The 27,299-nt window shown below is 35.0% G+C and overlaps 1 protein-coding gene across 1 annotated transcript in view; it reads right to left on the bottom strand.

Moving 5' to 3' along the window:
* Positions 1–274: 274 nt before the first annotated feature.
* Positions 275–27,299, bottom strand: part of CCDC172 (coiled-coil domain containing 172) — a 28,618-nt gene continuing 1,593 nt past the window's right edge. The window contains exons 3-6 of the mRNA XM_019660094.1: positions 9,897–10,013; positions 8,558–8,723; positions 743–844; positions 275–381 (exon numbers count right to left, since the gene is read on the bottom strand). Coding sequence (XP_019515639.1) covers positions 275–381; positions 743–844; positions 8,558–8,723; positions 9,897–10,013 — 492 coding nt within the window. The remainder of the gene's footprint in view (positions 382–742; positions 845–8,557; positions 8,724–9,896; positions 10,014–27,299) is intronic.

Here is a 27,299-nt window from a genome sequence, read left to right as displayed (position 1 = left end):
TCCATTAGGAAGTGAATAACACTGAATCCCCCAGGTATAAGAAAAGATAAAATTGATTTCAGTATTACCAACCCAATGGGTCATGAAATTTCTGTGCAATGCTGTCTAGACAGTGAGTGTTTGCCTATTAGCATGCTTCAGAATACACACGGAAGGAAGTAACATCTTCATCTGGAACTTAAAAAAAAAACTGCATGCATTTAGCTTTATACTGAAATCTATTTGGCAACTCGAGAAATTACCAGATTTTATACCAAATTATAATATGCAATGCTTACCTTAAGCATTCAGCATCATTTTGAGGCTTTTCATTGATTTTTATTTTTTCTGCCTCTAGGTATTTGGTAGTACAAATGGCTTCATTCTTTTTATCTTCAAAAGCTAAACAATTAATAAAATTTTTTACAATCTTTTAAAAACAAAACACAAAGGTTGTCTTTATTCATTCATAAGAACAATCTTCTAATTTTGGATGCTTCATGTAAAATCTATGTGCTAATGATTTTTATTTTTCTACTTTAATATACTGATTAAAGGCACAAAAAAATCTTAGCAAAATTTGGGACATTAAAAGTATCAGATCTAATGCTGATCAATTCATTGTTTGACCTATTCCTTTTTTATACCAATGACAGCCCTATATCTCAATAGGTTGATGCACTTTGAAAGAATAATATGACCCTATATCATGTGTATATAAATATACTCATCAGCAAAATGCACTAATGCATAAAGGTAATACCTTTAATTTTTCTTTGGAGAGTAAATAACTCTTGCATTAATTCACTCTTTTGTTTCTGAAGTTCATTTAACTGGTCATTGTCATGTTCCATGGACTTCATTTCTAGAAACAAATAAACAAAAACTATATTTTAACTATTTAGGCTTTGCCATAAATATGTCAGCACTTAACTTTTTCTTGTGTAGTAAAAATTTAAGCAGCATATGGTCAATTGTAAGCCTGAACTAGCTTTGCTTGGCCACCTAGGAAGTGTTTCTAATAAACTGACCAAAATTAGTTTAAGCACCAACTGGATACAAAAGAATGTTAGTAGACTGCGAGACTACAGAGAGAATTCAAAACAATGTAATTATTACTAAGCAAAACAAACTTCCCAATGAGATGCGAAAACTATATCCTTCATAACTAACGCATATTTAAAATGACTGCATAATAATCACTATATGGCTACAAGCTTCCACAATACTGCTAATATTGTTTCTTCTACCTAGAATTCCTTTCTTTATTCCCACAACAAACTCTTTTCTATTTTCTATTTAAATTGTTATCTCAAAAAAAATTTTGAATCTTGTCAAATGCCTTTTCTATGTCTTTAATTTTGTTTTTTAAATATTTTTCATTTATCTCTTTATTATATCCATATCCTGAAGTGTATTTATAATATTTATAAGAGCAATTTTAAAGTCTTTCTTTGCTAATTGTATCATCTCTGTCATTTGTGGGTATGTTTCTACTGACCTAATTTCCTCCTTGCTGTAAGTTACAATTTGCTGTTTCTTTAAATGTGATTTTTCATTGGATATTACACACTGTGCTTACTATTTTGCTACAAGTTTGAGTTTTGGTATCTTCCCCTAAAGTTGATGTTTGTTATTTGGCAGGAAGTTAAGTAACTTACAAATCAGGCTCAAACCTTGTTATTTAACATCTTTTTTTAACAGTGGGTCTAGAAGAGCCTTAAATCTAAGTCTAATTTAATTCAGCTATTAAGAAAGGATGCTTCTGTTTAATGAGATCTTTGTATTCTGACAGATTAAAGTATGAATGTCTTCTGTCTTTCCTTACAGGAATGTAGGCTCCAATGAGGGCAGGGCTTTTTTTTTTTTTTTCACTGCAGTGCTACCAATGCCTATAACAGTACCTGATACACACACCAAAAAATACATAAATCATTATTGAATGGATATACTAAGCACATTTTCAAAATACATTGGCGATCAAAACAAACACAGTTCCTGTCCTTACACGTTAGTAGGGGAGATAGATATGAATCAAATAAGTGTGTAATTACAATGCTCTGAAAAAAACGGTATGGAGAACCAAGAGAGAATATAATCAGAAGAAATGACCTAATGTGAGATGGAGGTGTGTGTCAAAGAAGGATTTCCTGAGGAAGTAACATTTGAGCTGAGGTCAGAAGAATGACTAAATTAAAGATTAAAAAAAAAATTCCAATAAAGCATATGCAAAGGTCCTGAGGCAGGAGGAAGCATAGTACAACCTAGGAAACAAAAGAAGGCAGGCATGCCTTCCGCACAAAAAGCAAAGGCCACACACTAGGTGAGGCTGGAAGGAGGAGAGGCACTAGATTGTACAAAGATGGCAAAACAAGTTGAGGAACTTGATTTGCTATGCTTATCATGATATTTTTAAATGGAATATAACTAAAGTAAGAGGTTCATTTTAATAGTTCAGTACTAATAATTTATTTCAAATATATATGGGTGTTAAAATTTTGGCAAGCTCAAGAAGTGAGAGCAGATCCAACTCTGGAGTTAAAAAATAATAAATCAAAGGTGTCTGGCAGTGAAAAAAAGCACACTGATAGTACAAAATAAAAAACAGCTATGAATACTTGAAGATGAAGATTATTTAAAACCCAGTGAAACTGGATGACTAGTCATAGTTATAAGCTAAAAGCGCAATGGAAAAGTTCAGCGGGGGAAGCCAAGGGAAGAAGGAAAAGAAAGGAGAAAACTCAAGTGTCAGGATATAACAGATGTGGTGGTACGAATTAGAAGAGGGAATGGAAGAGCAACCACTGACAGGTAGGAAGACAAATGGAAACTAAAAGTACTCTGGGAAGAAACTGGCTCTAATATCTGCTTAAAATTTGAACACCACCAGAGAGAAAAAGGCACCAGAAACAGTTTTACAGGTGAATTATTTCAAACCTAGAAGGAATAGGTAATTCTAGTAATTATATTTTTCCAGGTAGAGAAAGAAGGAAGCTTTCACATTCTTTCTGTGAAGTCAATATATTAATAATACTCACAAAAAATATTAATCTCACTTATAAATACTGATGCAAAAATTATAAAGAAAGTATTATAAAAGAGAATTTGGCAATACATTAGAAGACTAGGAGACCACAACTACGTAAGGTTAATAATAGGATATTTATTAATAAAATTCACTATGTTAATAAAACGGGAAAAGTGTATATGATCATCTTAAAAAGAAATGGGAAAGGATGGAGGGAAGGAGGAAGGAAGGGAAGGAGAAAAGACAGCTTCAATATGGCATCATGATTAACAGTAAAATTCTACAAGTATTTCCATGAACATTAGTAATAAAGAAGGGTATCCAACATCATCAATGCTAAAGACTATTTGTGTCCTCCCAAAATGCATATGTTGAAATTCCATTTATAATAGTAATACTTAGAGAAATATTAACAAGAGAAAGGCAAAAACAATTGAAATACATATGTTGTTTTTAGATAAGCAGATTCACAATTGTGAAGTCACCAATTCTCTCTAAATTCATTAGTAAAATTAATGCAGTTCTAACTAAAACATAAGATTTTTTTGAACTTGATAAAATGAGACTCAATTCTATCTAGGAAAATAAACACAGAAGAATCAATAATAGAGTTAAGGAGAGAGGACTGCTCTGCTAGATATTAAACAATCATACTAAGAAACTAGGATAACTAAAAAACAAAGTAGGGAGAAAAAAGCACAGAAAGACACACAAACAAAATATGAATTTAATATATGATAAATGTAGAGTTTCAAATTGGTTGGAAAACAGTGAATTAAGTAACAAACTGTTAAATAACTGACCAGCCTTTTTGAAAAAAAAAAAGTTGGATCCCTAAGCTCTTATATCAAAATAAATTCAGGATGGATGTAAAATATAAATAGAAAAGAAGACACAGAAAATTACCAGAATAAAATATAGGTGATTTTAAAAAATTAACGTTACACAGAGAAAGCTTCCTAAGCCACAGACAAAAATCCAGAAGTCATAAAAGAAAAGATTAAGATGACTGCAAATATTTTAAATTTCTATATGGCATTCAGACACACAGAGACATATACAGACACAGACAGACACACACATACACACACACACACAGACACACACACTATAAATATAATCAAAAAGTAAACAATAAACTAGGAAACAAGATTTATAATACATGACATAGGGCTAACTTCCTTAATTTACAAAAAGTCCACATAAATCAGGAATGAAGAAATTAAAACATGAGCAAAAAGTATTAATAGATTCTTCACAGAAACAGAAATAAAAGTGGTCAATAAATTCAGATAAATAAATCCAACTGTGCAAAACCAAAGAAATGCTAATTAAGAAAACAATGAAAATAATATATTACTTGTCAGATTGGCAAAGATTAAAGTTACTGATAATGCCCAGATTGGTAATGGTATGGGATAATAATATAGGAAAACAAGCACTTTCCTATACAGTTGGTAGGAAAAATAATTAATTCAGTGTTTTAAGGAGCATAATTTAGTATTAAATCTCTTAATATTTCACTTTGACTCGGTAGTTTTGTTAATAGATCTTACCACATCAATATATTCACAAAAGTATAGTGCGATATACACTCAGATAATTAGAGGTCCCCATTGATGCTCACATAGGTTGTTTTCTGATTGTTCTTTTGTTTTGGTTTCTTCTCAAAACACTCTAAGTCTGGCCATTTGCGTACTGTTGCTTGCTTCCTATCTTCTCTGGGAACTTCCCTTCTCTCCTGAGTCTTCAATTTTTCTTTTCTACTGACTCTGATTCATCAGCATTTAAATAGGTTAAAATATCTCCCATCTCAAAAAATAAAAATGAAAAAAGGATAACCCCACTTCTCCACTAAAAACCCTCCCCTGGCTTCACATCCCCCTTGGTTACTTACTGGACTCGATCTTATCCACAGAGAAACTTCTTCAAAGGCTTGCCTGCAATCATGGTCGCCAGTCCCTGTCCTCCTGCTGCTCAACCCATTACAGCCTGGCTTCCGCCCTTCTCATATCTCAGCAGCCGGGTTTTCCTAGATCACTGGGGACCTCCAAGTGCTGATCTTAGTCCTTATGGTTGACAGTTTGGCAGCATTCAACATGGGTAGATTGCTCCCTCAAATACTCTTTCTTTCCCCTTCGCGATACCAACTTCACACTCTGTGTCCTGCCTACCTTTCTTAAAGCTCTTTTTTGGACTCGGCTTTTTTCTCCTTACCTAGAAAATCCTAGTGTTCCTTGGGGTTCTATTATTTTCTTTCAATAGTTCTCCCTGGGTGGCTCCGAAAATTTAATTGCTCCAGACCAGCCTTCTCTCTGAGCTCTTGATTTAAATACCCAAATATCTGACATCTATACTCAAATCTCTCGCTTGGCTAATCCCTATCACCCTTCAGGTCTCAATCTTAAGGTCACTTGCTCAGGGAGATCTTCCCCAAGTACCTAGTCCAGGTTACATTCCCTTTTTATATGTTCTCATATCGTTTTGTGCTTCTCCTTTTGAAGCAGTCATCAATTTATAGGTATCTCATTCATACTATTGGAGATAGAGAATTAAACAAAGCCAATTCCCTACCATTACGGAGATTCGAGTTTTATATGGAAATGTTATGAAATACCTAGAAACAGACTTTCTGAAAATATAAAGAACCAACAGTACCAGGTCCATGGAAGTAAATCTATTAAAATTAATGCATATTTCTGGCAAAACGAACACAAAAGAGAGGGCTCCTAAAGTATCTGTGGTATCCAGGACTTTTTAAAAATCGATTTTATAGAGGAATAACTTACATTTAGCACATACAATTCCATGAGTGTTGACTATCATATACACCCATGAAACCACCACCAGAGTCATGAAAACATTTACTTCCATCAACCCCAACAGATTCCTTGTGCCCCTTTGTAGTTCATCCACTATTGCGTCCAGGCATGGATTTCTTTGAATTTATCCTGTTTGGGTCGGCTGAGCTACTTGAACGTGTAAATTAACCATTCAGCAAATTAAAATTTTTTTCTACTATTATTTCTTCAAATATATTTTCTGCCCCTTCTCTCTCTTCTATTTCGGAGATCTAGTTACTCACAGACCTTTTGAAATTGTCCCACAGGTTCCTGAGGTTCTTTTTTTGTTTTGTTTCCTTTTTTTTTTTTTCTCTTCTTTGGACCGGATAATTTCTATTACTCTGTCTTCATATTCACTGGCTCCTCTGTCAGCTCTCTTCTGCTATTAATCCTATTCAGTGACATTTTAATTTCAGATACTGTACTTTTCAGCTCTAACATGTTCGTTTGACTTTTTTATATTTTCTATTTCTCCACTAAGATTACCTATTTTTTTTATCTATTACACGTGTATTTTCCTTAATTCACTGAGCAATTTAAAATAGCTGCTATAACTTCTTTGTCTGATAATCCCAATATGTAGACCACTGTGATTTTGACAACTCAGGATTTTCTTTTGACACTATGTCACATTTCACTGATTCTTCATAGGTTGAATAATTTTGGATTGCATCCTAAACATTGTGAATATTATGTTGTAAAGGCACTGAATTTGTTTTGAAAATAGCCATCCTCATGAGTGTGAAGTGGTATCTTATTATGGTTTTAATTTCCATTTCCCTAATGACTAGTGATGTTGAGCATCTTTTCATGTGCTTACTGGCCATTTCTTTGGAAAAAGGTGTACTCAAGTTCTTTGCCCATTTTTTAAGTGTGTGTGTGTGTGTGTGTGTGTGTGTGTGTGCGCGCGCGCGCGCGTGCGCGTGTGCATATGTGTTTAGTTGTAGTTCTTTATATATTCTGGATATTAATCCCTTATCAAATAGATGATTTGCAAATATTGGGTTGTTGAAAAAGTCATGACACATTTTTGCAACAAAAAACATAGAAAAAATACATCATGACTTTTCCAACAACCCAATATTTTCTCCCATTCTGTGGGTTTTATTTTTACTCTCTTGACAGTGTCCTTTCTGTACAAAAGATTTTAATTTTTATGAAGTACAATTTATCTACTTTTTTGTTTGTTTGTTTCCTGTGTTTTTGGTCTCTAAGATATCATCAGTAAATCCAATGTCATAAAGTACTTCCCATCTGTTTTCTTGTAAGAGCTTTATAGTTTTAGTCCTTAAGTTTAATGATTTGATCTATTTTTAGTTAATTTTTGTAATGGTGTATGTAATGGTATGGCATATGCTAGTAAATATTACTTATGATAATAACAATTGTCATATGCAAAGCACAATAAGTTATTCATCATGATAGCTCTAAGTCAATACAAATGTTAAATGTGTTTATTATTCTCCATTTACTAAAGGCATCAAAATAACAGTATATTTTAGAAAGGCTTCCATGAAAAACTCATTTTCCATTTAATATCAGGTATATTTTCATTTTCTACTTGCTCAACTCCCATTGGCTCCTCAATCTATTACTACCAGTTTTCCACCACTCCATGATACTGCTCTTGACATCTTCTGACTGTCAAATTCATGTCCTTTTTTGATTCATACTCTTCTGAGGAAAACTTGTTTCACTTTTAGTTTTCAAAATATTCCTCTCTGCTGGTTCTCCTCTTGTCCTCTTTGACTACTCTAATTCTTTTTCTCTTTTCTTTCCTTAAATGCTACGCTTCCCTACTTTCTTTGGTCTTTGCTCTGCCTCTGAGTCCCCTCTACGTTCCCTCAGAATGATGTCACCAACTACTCGATTCAGTCCCAAACCTAATTCTCTAGCTCTGATCCTTCTTATCACCTTCACAGCCAAATTCCCACCTGCCACCTGGGCATCTCCACCTGTTTATCCCCTAAATAGCTCCAACTAAAAATACTTGACGTCAAACTCGAGCTTTTCGTACAGAAAAGGCTACAGTTTAGAAAGGCTTCCCCACCTCTGCTCTTCTGGTACGTACCATATTCTACCCAGTCGCTGAAGTCTGAAACTGACTCACGCTTGACTTTCTCTATTTCCGTTTACGTTCGTCAGTGATCAAGTCCTGCCATGCTTCCTAAACAGCTCTCTAATTCACTCTCTCCTCTCCTTGGCAACTTCTTTAATTCAGGATCTTATCACAGACTGCAACAACCTGCATTCTAGTGTTCCCGAAGTTCAATTCTCCCCACCCCACCGTGTAACCTTGTTTCCTAGTTTAAACTGGATTGACAGTAAAATGTGTATCACTGCACCAGTCTTACCCCTATAATAGCTTCTATCACACTGCCCTATAAATATCTGCTTACACATTTGATTCCCCCACGTTTTAGTTTAATTTCCTGAGGACCTAGAACAGTGCCTTTCACATAACAGATTGTAAATAGATATTTGATTATTGAATGAATGACCAAATGCTTATGCCACACCTACTTCTAAAGAATTTGAAACTGCTTACAATAAAAGATACATACCCATTAGGGCAATTAAGATAAAATTAAAAGAATAGCTATGCAACAATTTGCTTATTGATAGAGTTAAATTTCTGGAAAGTCCATTGATTCAAAATAAGTTATTTTTATTAATGCCAGATAAATGAGGTAATATGTATTCCTACCCATTTTCAAAATGTTTGCTTGGTTTTCTAAGTCAGATATTTCAATCTTGACATTTTTCTTCATCAAAAGCTCTCTTTTCTTTGTTATTTCATACTCATTATTGAAGTCTGTAATTTCCTTAATAAATTTTTCCTCTTCTTCTGTCACTTGTTTTGCCCTAGACTCCTGCAACACAGAAACAAAAGATCAAATGCAGGTGTTAATTGCAGTAATATTTTTCTTTAGTGATTTAAAATGCAATCATTTGAAATTATTCACATAATATAATACTATACATACTTCTTTGTTTTAGCACAAAAATGCTTTGCTCCTCCAGCAGTATTAATAAAACACTAAAGCTATTATGTAATAACAACCATTTTCACATGAAAGATTTATTCTTAATGTTTTGGGGAAATTATTGATGTAGAAATTCTACCACTCATTGTTCTATGTGTTTGTGCATTAAACTTATAACCATATCTGCCATTTTGTTACTGCAATATAAATTCAGTGGTAAAATAATTAAATGACAAAAATTGGAAATAAAAATCTATACTCAAAGAAATTACTGCCTTATAGAAAAAACCAGAAAAATAAAGAAAGAAGGAAATCTAAGGAAACCTATTAAAACATATAATGAAGGTAGAATTACATATTCATTTCAAATTTAATTCCAAATAATAGTTTACATTTTATGAAATGTCAACACGTAACATAAATAAGAATTTCTAAACACTTTGGACAATGCTAGAACCTAAACTTGACTATATTTTTCTATTTTTTTCTAAGAAACATCAACTCATTATGAGCTACGTTTGGAAACTGGCCATGTCATTTCTAAGCCACTGACGATTGATTCTGTTGACTTCAGGTATATATTTTTAATATTTTAAAATGTATTTTCTTTGAGATGTCAACTAATTACAAGTCATATTCCTAAATTGGCCCTGTCGTTTAAAACTACTGTGTCTGCTGGCTCTGACTTATGATAAAAAGATAAATAAAAGCTATCCTTTTACCCACATCCATAAATATGCCTAAAGTGTGAACCTCTGCTTTTCAAAAGCATTAAAACCAATGTCTAGAAGCCTGAGCAATTCAAATCAGTTTCACTGTTTCCTTTATGCTTATTACAATTGCAAATAATTTCTATATTGCATCGCTGCCAATAGAATTCTTTAAAACTCTATTACTCTACCAACTGGTTTTAAATAGCACTTAATACTTTTCCATATCTGAACAGGACTATCTGTCAATATGCATATGGATAATTTTCTAAAAGTACACACCTAAGTGTATTTAAATGCGTTTGATACAGTTAGTGAAACAGATTTTTCTGAGTGGCTGGAGACTTACAAAGGTTTGGAGGAGCGTATTCCTTTGGTTTGTAATTTCACTGCACTGTCTTTCTAAGGCATTTTCATGACTTTTCAAAAGCTGTAAGATGAAGGATTTTTCAGAAAACTCCTGAACCTTAAAATGAAAAGCAGAAATCAGAATGCAACAACCAGACACTTTAGGGTACCTGAGTTAACAGAACAGACCCGTATAGTATAAACCATTTTCTGTATTACCTTCAAAATGCAAAATATAATGCACATTAACATCTTACTTTATATGCACTATCCTATAATATTTTACAAGTGCTTTATAATTACAATTTTTATAACCTCTTCCCCCAATAAGACTATAGTCTCCTCAAAGGAAGAGAATTTGTTTTCTTTTTCCTTTCCAATATGTAGCCCATTTCTTAGCTTAGGTTCTAAAGGTTTTTGACTACACACATGGAAATCTGCTTCAAGACAGCTTGTTTCAAAGAACAAGTTTCTAATCTCATCACTTATATAAGGAAGAGATGGATGAATAAATCATGTATAAAATATGACTAATAAAATAATGAGATACAATCTACAAACCATAAGCAGAAACCCAATCCCATAACTATAGTTCTACTAAAGAAAACACAAATCTGCTAAAATCCTCAAATGGGTTTTGAAAGCTCATTTTTTATTTTAGTACTTCATTTGGTTGTAACTAGCAAGAGAAACAATAAACATTAATATTAGATATGTAACTGTTATTTCATTTGGGCCATAAAGAATAGCATCTCTTGAGACCATGAATACTGAAATAAAAGTCAGGAAGTTGTAATATATAAAAGCTAAAAATAATGCTGGACTGGAAACAGTCTTTCCACTACTTTCAGTCCTGGCCCTCATAAGAAAGCATCACTTATCGTTTGGGGCTGTTCCCATCTCCACAGAGAAAAGAAAAAGGAAATAAATTCAACTTAAATTGCAGAAAGCAAGATTTATGTTAGCTATAAGAACTTCCTCAAGGTGAGAGACAGGCTGTGAAATCTCTGTCCCAGGAGACATGGAATAGCAAAGAGCTTAGCAATAGTCTAGTCCAGAGGCAGTGGGCTGGCCATTTTGAAACGATATGGCTCAAAAGTCCTACAAATACTGGCATTAGAAAAGGTAGCCAAAATAAAATATGATCTTACATCTGTGTATTATCATAGCACATCTGCCCACACCTTCAGTACTTGGTGCTGTTCTCACCACTTCTATCTTAAGAAAATCAACAATAGAGAAAGATTAGAGAGGTGAAATTTACATGACCAAAGGAATTCAGGAAGTCCTTTTAAAATTGGGGAAAGTGAAAATGGGGCAGTTAGTATTTTACTGTCTGACAGAAGTTAGAAAACGTGTTCACAGTTATAACATCATAGAAATTAGTAACAATGGAAAACAAGAGTATAATCATGAATTCTATCACATTTACTTACAATAAAAAAAAAACCACTTCAGAGCTATTTAGTAGTCATTATATAAATGAGAATAACATGAGTTCCATATAACCTTACAAAAGGTTATTAAGTTGGGGGAAACCCAGGACTAAAATACAGGTTTTCTGTCTTCCTTTCTTCTAAATCATGATGTTAACACAGAAATATTAGAGTTACTTCAAAAAAATAGAGATACTTCTGGAACTAAAAAGGGACTTTAATCTCTGAGAATAGCATAAATTGAAAATACACAAGTTTACAAAAAAAAATTATTAAATACTAGGTCCACCAGATCTTAGTAAGAGAAGGTTGCTTGCATTATATGCCTAACTTACAGAGTGGCTGTTATTGATGGTAACCATGAATACCTGCAAAAATGCTTTGAGACCAAATATTTGGCTGGATAAATTTTGGTTTCATCTAATAAACTATTTCATATATTAAGCCTTTCAGAATCCAAATTCCTGAATTCTGATTCTCTTTCTGTCACTGGTCTGTTGTAAAAGACCTGAGTCGAAATTCAAAAGTTGAGAAAATATTACTTATCAAATTAAGAAGTATTTTAAAATAAAGAATATTAATGAAAGCTATTAGATATATTGGCATTTGATTAGAATATTTTATAAGCTATAAAATGAAGCCTTTATAACCAAAACTGAAAAGTAGACAGCTTATCAAGAGATTGATAAGGTCACCCTATAATGTTCCTCTTCCCCTTAAGTCCTAAATGAATTATCCATTTTCTGCTTTTTTTTTTATTAGTCCACTTCTCTTCTTCATTCCCACTGTCTGTCTTACACTCTGTCTTTATCCTTTACTTCCACAGTTTCCTCTTTTAATCAACCTAAACAATCCCAGAGGGTCAATAGCTAAAAAAAAAAAAATGACCGTAACAATGATTTTTAAATTTACTTAGGATCTGTGATAAAAACATTTAATACAAAAAGAACTGGCAAGTAGGGAAAATAGCCTCGTAGAGGAAAAGGCAGGGATTTGGGCAAGCTCAAGGCAGGAAGATGAAGAAAGGAGAGACCCTACCATATGCCAATTCACACGCTGAGGATGCAGTAAGTTGGGCTGCAGACGCTACATGGGGTCTAATGTCAATGGACAGCCTACATATTTCAAGGGAGCTAAGGAGACAACACCTTTTGGATCTGCCCAGTTCCTCTCTACCAAGAGTAAGTTAGTAATAACTCGTAAGAACCAAAATAGCTTTTCATGGCCACCTATTTGCAGAATGTTTCTCACTGCTCCTTTTGTTTTTTCTGCTACTACAACTAATTTCTTCAATTATTTTTTACATTCTTGTGTTTGAAAACCAGACTTACTGGTATGTAAAATTTAGGTAAATATTCCAAAAATAACCCTGAACATACCGATAGAATCACAAGATGAGGTTTCACAGAATAAATTATCATCAGAAACCTCTCTTACCCATCTTTTGCTGCAAAAGTGATGGGTGGGGATCAGAATTGGGACCATAGAAGAGATGTAAAATCATGACTTAAATATTTTTTGAAACTACGGACTCTATTTTCTAAGTTACCCAGGGATCCCAAGGGGCTTCAAACAATAAAAATAAAAGAGTGCAAGATTCCTAGCAGCAGTAAAACAAATTTCTCTTTCTCCTCTCTCTCCTTCCTATGACTACAAATGAAGCAATAATGTTTGCATGCAGCCTAAAGTTACATTCTAGAATCAAATGGCCAAGCTTGGTCAGAAATATTGCTGTTTTTGGAAAATTTTAATTTATAGCAGTGCCAACATTCTGGTTAATTCTGCTTCTCTCAGCAATAAAGTTTTTTTTTTCCTTTCCCTATTTTATTCCTCGTGGGATATTTGATTTTTCAACGGAGCTTACAGTTTTCTTACTGAGCTGCCTTATCTGGTCAACTAGGTCAGTTTCAGCATCGCCATGATTTGTGACTCTTTATTACTCTTGCTGCCTGGGTGCCTTTAGGTATTTTTCTACCAGAAGAACTTGAAAATTGAAAATGACTGAGAATTTTAAATTAATGTTTGGGTCCAAGTAAGCAAAACACAAAACTACTCTTCGTTGTGGTTGCTGTTGTTTAAAATAAATAATCTCAGCCTTTAGAAACTGACATTTTGCTTATCAAATGCTCTGCCCAATAGTATAATAGTCAACTTTACATAAAAAGAAAAAAACAATACAGAAGATTTCACATTTGGAAGATCCTAGTGATTGGGAAAAGAATGTGTTTAATATGACTATGATAAAAGACATTTTAAACACTAGAGAACATCAATGAGTATTGTATCAGTAACATATATTACGGTTTTTCAAAAAATAGATCTATTTTTTATAAACACATTGCTTCACCACAGATGCAATGCCTAAAGAATAAACTCACCATGATGCAGTAATCCTAATATAGTAAGGAAGGAAGGATCAATATTAGGAAATACAGAGGGTGCCAAAAAAATGTATATGTATTTTAAAAAAGGAAAAACTGTATTAAAATTGTAATACAATGAATGACGCTAGCATTCATTTAATTAACGCAATATTCTGAGCAAACATCATACTACACATTGCTACTGTAATTCAACTTCGAAAGTAATACATAGATAACACCTCTTAAAATGTGTACCTTTTTTTGGCTCCCCCTATATTAGTCCTTGCTCCTTATTCCCTCTCCAATCTTATCTTCTACCAGTCTCCTCAGTCCCCCTTTTCCAGCCACACTGCCCTTGTTATTCCTGGAACACACCGGGCATGCTCCCTCCTCAGGGCCCTTGCACTGACTGTTCTCTGCCTAGGTCTCTCTTTCCCCAGATTCTTCATAATTCATTCCTTTACCTCAGTCAGGTCTTTGCTCATCTCTCACCTTTTCACTGTGGGTTATCAGGATGCCTGATATGACCACTGCTAGATAAGTTTGTTCTGGAAGTTCTTGGTAATGCAATATGGCAAGAAAAAGGAATAAGATATAATTATCTAACAAGCTGACCCACAGTGCTCTCTCTTTTGTTGTTTGGACAAATGTCATTATTATATACCTAATAAATCCAAGGAAATCTACCTAGAAACTGATAGAAATAAAAAAACTCAGTAAAGAGGCTAGTAACAAAATAAATACCAAAAACTAAGTATCTTTTCCTGTTACCAACAGAAAAAAAAAGCATGAAAAAGATCCTATTCACAATAGCAAACACAAAATAAACAAAACACAAACTTAACGAGAAATAGAGATAAGAGCTCATGATAAAGAAAAAAAAAGACCCTTTTAGAGTAACAATCTGATCCGTTTACCCACTGTGGTGGTCACATATCTCCCATCCTTTTTTCTGTCTTCTAATGGCTATAAATATTAAACCAAATTAAGACAATAAAAATTCACTCCCATCTTTTGACATGTGAATTTTCTTTCTCATCTAACTGTTCATTGCCTATAATTAAAGTAGAAACTAAACTACACTTAAAGCCATGTAACTAGTCTGAATCAAAGAAGCTGAAGTGGGTAGCCTTTCAACTTATCTTGAAATATTAATTCAGGCAATAACAATTCATAAGGCCACATTAGCACCAAAAGCTATATGAGAAACTCTTTCCAGTAGCACTGAGATCACAGGCACAGCTGTAAGCAAGTGTTTACCTTTGACCTCTCCCCTTCACCTTTTCTGAACCCATCTGGTGTTCCAAAGGCCACAGCCAACCTCAATCTACCTTTCTCAAAATAACCACCATTATCCCCAACGATTCTTCCCTTTTCCTCAAATAAAACTCCTATTGCCAGAGAACTGCTGATTAGGGAAAGAACAGTAAAGCAGAAATATTGATGTGCCAAGAACACTCTGTAATGATACTTCTTAAGCTGAAAGGCTCTTACTAGGGAGATACTTTAAAATAAGATGACTTCTGTGCTATTTGACAACTCAGGAGGCAGTACCTAATCTTACCTATCACTATATCTTATTCTGTCAGGGTATAAAATAATGGAATGCTGAGGGTAGTGATTTCTCATGTACTGCTTTTAATAGAATGATAAAATGTCACGGATGCCTTAAAATATACATTTCTCCCTCATAAGAAAATTTGGCACATGAGCAAGAAGAGCTCACCCCTCAGTCACGTATACTACAAGAACACCAGAAACTGGGTTGGGGATATTCAGATCAACTTGTCAACCAGCAGCTTCAGCTTTTAGAAGACAGTTCATTCTTCAAGAACTCAAGAAAACAAGAATGGGACCAAGAACAATTTATGTACTGTATCTGCTGGCTGTAACAAGAGAAAAAGAGAATTACCTGAAAGGTTACAGAGGAAGAACACTGTATATCTCTATAATACTTCACTGCAGGGTACAAAAAACTGGTAATCAATTACTTGATGTCCTCGAGAGTATGCAAAATTACGTCCACTAGAAACCAAGAACAAGTGAAGGCTTGAGAGTAAGAGAAAAAAAAAAAGGCTGAGATTAAAAAAAGACAAAGTTAAATAACTGTTAAAAAGTAAGACAGTGACACCGGATTTCAATTTGCAGAGTATTAAACAAGAGCACCAACACTGCAAAAAATGGAAGCAGCGATGTAAAGTAGAAAAAGTTGTACAAGACTGCTGAGAACTATAAATAACAGAAGATAATAAAATCACGGAACAGAGAACAAAGATCTAAGCTATAAGAAACAGGGTATTTGTAAAAGAAACCAGAATAGTTGAGGTTAAAATGGGAGGTTCATCCTTTCTTTAAACAAAATATCTATGCACAAATTTGGAATTATAAGGATAATAAAACTTCTACAAGCAACCAGAGAAGAAAAATGAAGCAAAAGAGGTTACCTAAAACAATTTTTTTAAAAAAACCAGGCTGATTTTAATAATTTTCTTCTATACTGAAAAATTGTAGTGCTAATAGTGCCAGATCTATAGTGTTCTAAAAACAGGTTTGAGTCAAGAATTCTTTATATAGACAAGCTTTCATTCAAGTATGAATAGAAAGAAATTTCAAAATATTAATGGCTTAGAAAATCCACCATGTACATATTCTTCCTGAGAACTTACTCACACATACACTCACCAAAAGATAAATAAGAACTCAAGTGTGGGGAAATGGAGGCATCAAAGAATTTTATAGTGAACAATTTTGGTTACTATGGCAGTCTAAGCAAATGTGGGAAGGATCCATTATGTACTCAAATATAGAGAAATGTTGGATAAAATTTAACTAATTTAAAATATATATAATTTACATAGTTAAGCTGAAAACAAGAGAAATCATCATGCTAGAACTCAAGCCTGAGACATACCTTTGAGATGGGATACAGGCATCAGAGGCTAGGGTTTTAAATGCCCACATAAGACCAAAAGCCAAGGCCAGGAGGAGCTGGAACTGGGCTCACTGGATAAAGTCAGGGATCCAGAAGGGTCTGTGCCAGTCATACAAGTGGATAACAAATTCCATCCTATGGCTTGAAGATGTGGCATACCCCTCCACTGAGCCATAAATGGAAGAGGAGTCACACCCGAGAAACTTCAACCCCAAGCTTGACCTGTTCACAGACGTGAGAATCAAGTATCTCTTACCCATGCAGTGCAGAAATCTTGAGCTCAGAAATTAACATAAAAACTGGTCCTGAACAAGTGAAATCTGCAAGGCCCTGGCAGCAGGGGTGAAACTGCTCCTTACGGACTTTTTTATCAAGGGAATATGTGGGACTCCCAAGAAAGAAAAGCCCTGCTAAAGTTAAGTTCACAATAAAAAATGTTAAAGCTCATAAGAAAATGAACCACCATGGAAAAAACTCATGAGATTAAATAAGCAGAATTTATAGGAGAGGAAAACAGAGAACCCTATGAAAAAATTTTTAAATTAATTTATTCATTCAATATTGTGTATTTAATACCTCCTGTTCTAGATACCAGGAATAATAGTAGTTAACAAAATAGATGAATTTGTATTCCTTGTGAAGTTTATATTCCACTGGGGGAAACAAATAATAAACAGATCAATATAAATTACATCAAAAGACATTAAGTGCTACAAAAAAAAAGCAGTGTAAAGAATAGAGATAGAAAGAGATGGGATGAGGTGATGCTATTTTACAGTATGGAGGTCAGAGAGAGTCCTCTCAGTGGCCGTTCTCAAACTTTTCGATCTTTCAGACTTTAAAAGTCTTAAAAAATTATTGACTTTTTTTGTTAGTTATATCTATCAATATTTCCTGTATCAAAGATTAAAACTGAGAAAATTTAAAAACATTTAAGAATACTATTAATATTAAACCCACTGCATGTTAAAATATTTTCTTGAAAAAATAATTTTTCCAAAACAAAAAACAATAGTAAGAGTCGCATTTATATTTTTTGTAAATCTTTCATGTCTGCTTTAATAGAAAACACCTGGATTCTCATATGTGCTTCTGTATTCAATATTTGTATTATGTTTTTTGGTTGAAGCATATGAGAAAAACTTGGCCTCACACAGATGTTTGGTTGGAAATGGAAGGGGTATTTTAACACCCTTTTTAAACGATTGTGCATATTCTTCTTCGATACTACATCCAAATTTGACAAGTGGTAGTTCCTTCAAGTTTAGTTGCAATGTGGAATCTGAAGCCATTTCAATGAACTTTTCATCCCGCTAAAACAAAATCCATTGCTCTATCTTGTGCTTTAAATAGGTCTTTTACCCATGCACAATTTTGTAACATTATGCACTGGTCATTTGGAAAATATTCCTTTCCTTCACTGAATTATTCAGATCCTCCAAATGTTGATACATTTCATAATATAGTAATAAAAAACAACATTCATTAATATCACCAACTAACTCATCAAAAAAATGTTTAAGTACTAGCAAACTTCAAGCTTACAGTGACAGCGAGTCACTGTACAAGTTATAGTGTAGTAAGTCTTCCAAAATTTGAATGTTTGTTTGAAAGGCTGAATATTATTGGTAAAATAACAACACCACAACATCAGTTGTTCACCTTGAAATATCAGGGTCAATTTGTTTATTTTTGAGAAAATTCTGCCAAATACTCGAGTTTAAATAACCACAATTTGTCAATTACTCAAGTAAAAATGGGGTTTCAGAAAAAGAATAGCTACTTCACAGTGCAACTCAAACAACTGCACATGTACTCTCCCTTGAGACAATCACTGTACTCTGGAATACGGAGGTACTTTATGTGAACCTCTTACTTCATCACACGCAACATTGGAAACACATACACGCAATGGTCAGTTTCAAAGTAATATTTTTTACACTTTAATCAAGGTCATACAGTGAAACTGGTAGGTTTTGGTTTATTACTGTGAGTGGATGGCAGTGAAGAATACAATGACCAGCACAGTTTGGTGCCACTGCCTTGATTTGTGCTACGGGGCCAACAATTTTACTCACCATTGCCTTTGCACCATCAATGTAGACAGATGTCAGAACAGTGAAAATCACAAATAATACCTTTGTATTGTTAAGAGAATAGTTTGACCACACAGACTTTCTGCAAGTCTTGGGGACATCTATGGATCTACAGGTCACATTTTGAGAACTACAGCACTGAAGTAGCAAATGAGCAGAGATCCAACATTATCAACCATCAAGATTTTCTTAGGAACAAAAGGACAGCAACTTGTCTGTTCCCCTCCCCCAATTCCCCAATAAAAATCTTTAAAAAAAAAAAAAAAAGATTTTCTTAGGACTCTGCATGTTAGGACCCAAAGTCTCAAGTTCCAGTAGGATAGTTGGCCATTCTACTAGGAGAGACCCAAAGGAAGTGAATGTGCACAAAACACTGATAGCTGAGAAAAGCAGCATTTCAGGCAGAGGAGTACAAAGGCCCTGAGGTCAGAGAATGGCTACAAAAGAACCCATTACAAAGGTTAACACCCCTAGAAAACCAGATTCTCCCCAGGAAGGTGGGCTACTAGAAAGTGCCCTGCTCTATACTCAAAGGACATCTGGTGACTTCTTCTATTTCCATATTTTAGATAATTATTCATGACAAATGTGATAAGGCTTTCTTTATATAATTACATAGAGAAAATTAAAAGTGATTACAAACTTTTTTGAAAAATGAGAACATCAAGTATTTTGAGTCTAGGCTTAGTTAGGTTAATATAGTTGAAGTTGCTTGATGTCAACCCTCTAATTAAGCCAGAAATTTGTTATGTAATTTACTTGTCAATTATTCATGGTATGATTTAGAAGTTGCTCAATGAATGTTTGTTGAATGAATAATTACCCAATGTGTGACTGGAGATATTTAGGGGGTGAGGAATACAGTTAATTAATTTTCCAAGAAATCACAAATAAAAAGGTAAACTTTTTATTTTTTTATTTATTAAAAAAATTTTTTTTTTAAGATTTTATTGGGGAGTTGGGGGAGGGGAACAGTGTTGGAAAATCGGGCAACAGACACGTTGCTGTCCTTTTGTTCTTCAGTCTAGTTGTGGAGGACGTTGCTTCACTGGCCCATGTTGGTATTATCATTGTGCTCTTCCCGGGTGAGGCAGTCGCTCACCGGCCATTGGACGGCCACTCACGGTGGCTCATGGCAGCTCACGAAAGCTCATGAAAGCTCACGCCTGCTGCTGGCCAGCCCCACTGCAGCCTACACCGTCGTTGGTGACTCATGGCAGCCCAGCTCCAGGTCGAGCAGTTGTTCACCATCTTAGCTGTAGAGAGCACAGCGTCACTGGCCCTCATGTGGGATCCGAACCAGGGCCCTGCTGCTCAAAGCTGGTGTCCCAAGCCAACTCCTAACCAACGCGCCACTCGGCCAGCCCAAAAGGTAAACTTTTTAAAAGGCATTCTTTTGTGTTGCATAGTCTTACGAGGCTAGTAAACTATATTTTAATCCTGTGCTTTCTGCATACTGAACCACAAACGTATTGTTCTTTAATTAGAGGACCATTTTCTCCATTTCTGGAAAAGCAGCTTTCTTTCTGTTCAAAACATTTCTAACATTTCAGGCTAAACAATTTACTTGCAGTAGCTCCTTAAAAAATAAAAAAGAAATAGGTGCACACTGGTAGATTTTATAATTAGAAGCAGTACAGTAGATTTTCCATTTTGTGAATCTAAGTCAGGAAGTGTGCAACTTTTGTGATTTATAAGCACTTACAAACAGAAAGGCTATCTGGCATACTATTATAGAGTTTGCTCTAAACTGCTATTAACGTGAAATATTTTTTGGATTTTCTTAAGATCATGAAAACAAAGTTGAGAAAAAGGAGTCCAATAAATGCTATGTATAATATTTTTTACTTCATTTAGAAATATGATCATTTCAGTTCAATTAATATGGAGACTGCTACTTCTCAGAGACCACCCCCTCTTAAAAGAACTGAAACCACGTACATGACCATTAAGTAAGTAGCTCATGTCAAGAATAAATATGCCAAATGGTCAATAAGCACCTGAAAATATGTTTGACATTAATGTTATTAGGGAACTGAAGACATAAACCAAAATGAGATAGCACCTTACACCCACAGAGATGGCTATAAAACATTAAAAAAAACCCCAGAAAATAAAAAGTGTTGGTGAGGATATAGAGAAATTGGAACCCTCTTTTATTGCTGGTGGGACTGTAAAAATGGTGCTGCTGCTATGGAAACAGTCTGGTATTTCCTCAAAAAGTTAAACCTGGAATTACCTTTTGACCTAGAAATTCTACTCCTAGGTGGACTAATGAAATGTTAGGTTTCAAATATGTAAGTCAATACTTCCCCAATATTGTTTAAGCCATTTTAAACTGAATTTCTGTTACTTGTAACCAAGAATACCCTAAACTCTGTCAACATAAGAAACATCCAACCTGTGGAGAATTTTTGAGTTTACTTGAACCACCAAACGGACAACATGCCAGGAAGCAAGATCTCAAATGCTCCCAAGAATGGCAGTTTCCCAGCTTCTTTTACACATTTGGAATTAAGGACAGGATGTAAGGAAGATCACATGAAGGCGGGAGAAAGCAAGGTGAAGATTCAGTTACAGGATAGTTAACAAGATTATGCACTCTCTTGAGGGTGGCTAAGCTTCACAGACCAGGGGTCTGAAAAGAGGCATTTCAAAGATGTGTTAACCTAGATCAGGGGTCCGCAAACTTTTGAGATGGAAGGCCGCCAAGGGTCAGCAAACTGCAGCTCGCGAGCCACATGCGGCTCTTTGGGTACGTACATGTGGCTCTGAAGTCAAATTGAAAATGAAAATAGAACTATCATAGTTTCATTTATAAAACTTTTAAAGGATATTATTCACATAATGGTGATTATGTAAAAATATATTTATGGCTCTCGAATAATTTTTAAATTGTTGTGAGGGACAGGATTGGCTTTTCCAGGGGTTGGCAAACTTTTGAGATGGAAGAGCCAGCCGCAGTTTGCTGACCCCTGACCTAGATGCATAAAAACAATGGACAGGGCTTGCTTAAGGCAAAGATAACCTTTTACTAGGGAAACTATAGACCTGAGGCGTGACTACCCACCATGACTTGCCCAGTTAGGAATACATGATCAGATCACCCTGTGAGGTTACTTTCAGTTAGATTTAATAGAGCCCCTTTTTTGTCCACAACTGATAGAACCTCCTCTCCGGAAGGGGTAATACCTCTGGCTTGACTCTAAGTCCATCAGGGGCAAAGGCCACATATTATTCATCCTAACCTGCTGCCTGACTGATATGGAACCTTAGTAATGAGTAGCCAAAATGATTACAGGGAAACTTCCAAACTCAAGTTATTACCTTGCTTGCATAACACTACCCAACTGGAAAAGCAAAAGAACAAGAAAATGAAGCATTCTTATTAACTTCATTAAACATATGACACGTACTCATGAAATGTGCTGAAATACAGCTAGGAGACTACTTTTAGCAAATCATGTCTTCAGTTTCCTGTCACTAAGTCTTCAAACTCCCTCTAGCCTCACTGTTTCCTTCTTACTTCCATTACGATGCTATAGTGGTCAATACCTAGGGCTCTTTAGATAACCCAACAGAAACTCAAATTTTAGATTCTTTACCACTTAGGTGACTTCACGCAAGTGAATTTCTCTGGGTCTCAATTTTCTCAAACGAATAATGGGAGTAATACTACTACCAACTGCACAGGATTCTTGAGAGAATTGAGATAATGTTTGTAAAACGCTTAGCATAAGGCCTGATATATAGTAACTGCTTACTAAATTGTTACCTATTATTTTTAGTTTTTACAACAGAAGAGGTATCCTTCTTCTTGTCTAAGGCTAATTCTTACCTTATGCTCTAGATGCCATCCTCCTCAAGGACCTTTAACAATTATATTTCTCTCCAGTCGTTATCTTCAATCTCTCTCTCTAGATTCCTTACCACTATAACGATGATGATGAAGATACAGGAGATGATGGGATCTGAAGCACAGGCAGAGGAACTGTCCTTTCTCAGAAGGAAGGGCACTTCCTCCACAAGAGAAAGGAAAGGGGAGAAGATAGGTATTCACTTTGGCAGGTTTAGAAATCTGGAGGTTAGAAAATAAAAATATTTCCAGTTGGATGGTTTATATCTTCTCTTTGAAATAAAAGGCAAAGTTATCGACTGAAAGCTAAGTAGTTCAGAAGAGAGCCTAAAACGTATGAGAAGAGTAGGGGTTTACAACAGTCACAGAAAATAGTGAGAAGGAGACACGCAGTAGTATTCCCAGGCAGAGGAGAGAGCTCAACTGAGGTTGAGGTTAACATCCATGAGTGTATCCTGGATCCAGTCTCTTCTGGAATCACACAAGTGCTGGCGCACAGTAGCAGATAACTAGGTCACCCACAGTTGGAGTCTTGCCAGGGGGTGCAAAAGAAAGGAGACAGGAATCGGGGGAAAGAATGGGATAATCAACCATGAAATCTAAGAATAAAGAGGGCATGAATACGAAGGCAGGTACTAATGGAGAAAAAGAGATAGAAATGGACTCAAGGTCCTGATGAAATTGGGAGAATATAGTGGTAGAAAAGTGAAAAGCTTAACTGATTTTGAAAGTGAAGTGGTTTTAGGTGATGGAAATAGGTGGCTGAGGTAGAATGAAGAAAAAGGTCATTGAAAACATGGAGAACTTACAGACTAGGTGGTAGCTGAATAGTCCATATAGACAATGGCATCACCCAAGATAATGGCAAGAGTTGAGAAAGAGTGGAAGCCTGGGAGCCAAGTGCCAAATTCTAAGGAACAAGGGACTATGCTGTGAGTTAACAGGATAACAAAAAAGAGGAGAGGGAAAAAGATGCTAGAGTCTATCTGGAACAAAGTCTGAGCTACCACAAGCGGGTGGAGAAAGAATGTCCCGGAAGTAACATCGGAGGGTGAAGTGGACATCCACCCATAAGGTATCTGGGGTTTGAAAGAAAAATCATTCTCCATAGAATGGCCTTCAGACTCAGAAATATATCCCCTGTCATCACTGTCTTCTGATGGAAGAAGAATTGACTCTGGGTGGTGAATACACAATGCAACATACAAATGATATATTACAGAAACAGACACTTGGAACCTATGTAACTTTACTTACCCATGTCACCCCAATTAATTTAATAAAGATAAAAAAGAAACATATCCACTGGCTGTGGAATTGTACATATGACCACGGTGAACGTAGAAGGGGCAATATGTCTAAAGTTCTATATTAAGACTTTAAAAATCAGCTGTATATGTTCAAGACAGGAGAGATTTTGCTTAAAGGAATTTCAAGTAGAAAAGTCATAGATACTGCAAGCAACTAAGTATAACTACCCCCACAGTGTGTCTTGGTTACAATTAATGGAACTGTAGGCATGTTTTAAATTGTGATAAGCAGAATTCCCAGTTTATTTTCCAAAATTAAGATTAAATAACTCACAGGTATTTCTATTTAAGCAAATGTTAATTAAAAGGGAGAAATAATACCCTCCTTTTATATGTTTTTAAGCAACTTTTAATCAACAAAATTAAATTTAAGCAGGAGTGAATTTTTCTTTGATTAAAATTAAAAACGGATTAAAAAACCTCAATTAGAAAACCCCACTCTGGGCCGGCCGAGTGGCACGATGGTTAAGAAGTGGCTTGGGATGCCAGCGAGCCCCGGTTCGGATCCCACATATGAGGGCCAGTGACACTGCCCTCTACAGCTAAGATGCTGAACAACAGCTCGATCTGGAGCTGGGCTGCCGTGAGTCGCCGGCGACGGAGTAGGCTGCAGCCTCTGTGGCAGTGGGTTGCCATGGGCTACCGTGTGTAGCCAGCAGCCGCAGTGAGCGCCCGTCCAGAAGCCAGAGACTGATCTGCCTCGCCCGGGAAGAGCTCAACGATGGTGCCAACTTGGGCCAGTGAAGCGACGTCCTCCACAACTAGACTGAAGAACAAAACGACAAGAAACTTGTCTGTTCCCCTTCCCCAATTCCCCAGCACTGTTCCCATCCCCCCATTTCCCCAATAAAAATCTTAAAAAAAAAAAGAGAAACAAAACTCCACTTCAATATTATAAGTGACACTAATTTGTGATTTTGTTCTTTCCCTCGTAGAGTACCAATGGGTATGACATTGCTTACTGTTCTGGAGGGGTTCCTAATGTTTACCAATTAAAAACAAGAATGTGTACATTTTGAAGTAAAGAAGTCACCTTAAGTTACTTGTTTATTTAAATACAATTTTACTTTAAAGGTTCATGAAATTTGATTATTGTTATGACGTTTATGCAATAAGTTAAAATTGGGAGAAGGAAAAACAAAATCGCCTCCAACTTTTCTGCATTTACTTCCCCTTAAGAGAGTATGATACTATGTTAGGTTTCATATGGTATGCTTATAAAGTTTAAATGCCCAAATTTTAACTATATACTATTTTCAAAATAGAAAAAACTTTTTTAGACACTTAAAAGAAACTACAAATATTCTGTGAGTCCTTAACTTCGATTTGCTCTGTCATCAATAAAACCTTCCCTTGCCTATCACAAGCTCTGGTATATTGGTAAGCATTAATGCAAATCGAGGGCCCGTTCTTGTCTTTCTGTTTTCATATTACCAAACCTAACCAGGCATACTGTAGCTGTCCAATTCACAAAGTACTCATATTGTATAATCTGAGACTTTTGCAACCATATATTTTAAAGGACTCATCGAACCTTGAAAGGCAAATGCTATCATTCAAGTTCTAATTACATGCTACCTAGGTTTTACAGAACAGAAGAAAAATGAACACTGTGCTTCCTAAATACATTTTTTGACCACAAGCAAATTCAAAAATAAATGTTCAAAATATTTTCCGAAGTGTCACTGTACATATAGCTCAAGCACTGGCCTATTCAAATTATTTTCTAGCTTCTCTTTTTGCTGCTTCTCCTTGATAAATTGGTCAATAAATGCCAAGTCAAATATTCAAGTAAATATATTTTCATTGTTATTGGCAGACATATAATTAACTCTGAGAATAAAAAACAAGAAATCAATTTATGATTACTTCTTCAGTTCTTCCCATTAGTCATTTACATTATGATTGTGGTTCTACTTTAAAAATCTTTATATACACACACCATTTTGACTATATCATAAATCAAATTATTCCAATTACAGACTAGTATTGTATGAACTGTGACCTTCATATGTTAATTTTATTAGTAAGGTACAATTGCATTATTACCCACATACATACATGAGCTGATTAAAAAGCAATGCACATTTATGAACCTATACTAATTAGCAATTTAAGCGAATGTTTCTAAAGAACGTTAGGGATTTGCTCTCCTCTCAGGTATAAATATTTGAATCAACATTTTTTTATGTACGTGTATATATCAACAAATTACATTTCCATTTTCTAGCAAAACAGCCTGCTAACAAAGAAAATATTACAAGGAGTAAACCTAATTTTTTTCAGAGAAGATATTCAAATAGGAAATCTTTTTTTTTTTTTAACATTTGTTACCTGTCAGGTCAATATCTTCATCAATCCTGGAAAAATACATTTTTGTACAAAAACTTAATAAATAACCTATTAAAAATATTGCCGAAAACTCTATGCAAAAGTTTCACATACATTACATGTGAATTTCATGAAAAAAAAAGTTTAAGATGAGCTCCAGAAATCTATTTTAATATGCTGTTGTCCTTTCATTATGGTAGGTGTTTTTTTTAAGTTATATACCATGGACAAGTCATTTAACCTCTGAGGTTCCTCCCCTGTAAAGGGGGATCAAATGATGGTGCCTCATCACAGGATTCCTGGCAGGATTAAAGGAGTGAATACAGGTGCAGCATTTAGATCAGTGCCCAGCATATAGTAAGTGCTGAATGAGTGGTAGCCATCTATGCATTACCTAATTGTTTTGCCTATTACTGCTAATAGCTTCTAGTTCCCAATCCTCAAAGTATGTTAATTCTTTTTTAAAGAAAAAGAAAGCTACATAATGACATTTTTAATGCTTTGCCTGTCCCATCAGCTTTTAGCATTGTTTTTAACAGCTAGTCTATCTGCTGCTACTCACAGACAAAACAGGACCTAAGGTCTTACTGAACAATAGTTTCAAATTCTATTTTAAAAGACAGCACTCTCCCTATTATCTCATTATTAGCACTCATTAAGTAATGAAAATGCTAATGTATACTAGTGCATACATATACTGCATTGGATACAGGCTGTGGGAATAAAAAATGAGTAAGAAAAAAAATTCCATATATATTTCTCACAAAATTGAGATACAAACATAAGTATGCATTGTTATTTAATTGTAAAGTAATGCACTGAATGTTATAATAAAAGATTTTTTCCAAGATATCCAAGGGAGGGCTTCACAGGTGATACCTGAGCAAGACTTGGGAAGAGCAGAAGCTCCCCAGGTAGAGAAAGGGTCTATTATTACTTTATTCAAAAAGAGAACTTAAAAACCCTCACCGAGGTAAATTCAGACAGACATATTTTAAAGCAAACAGACTCCCTCAAACAGATTTCCCATTGCACACTGCTTGCTTAGTGTATCTTTAGGAGTTGAATCAACATTTTTTT

Source organism: Hipposideros armiger, unplaced genomic scaffold (assembly GCF_001890085.2).
Source record: "Hipposideros armiger isolate ML-2016 unplaced genomic scaffold, ASM189008v1 scaffold_311, whole genome shotgun sequence".
NCBI lineage: Eukaryota > Metazoa > Chordata > Mammalia > Chiroptera > Hipposideridae > Hipposideros > Hipposideros armiger.
Note: the sequence above shows the minus strand (reverse complement) of the source record. Positions and strands in the feature narration are given on the sequence as shown.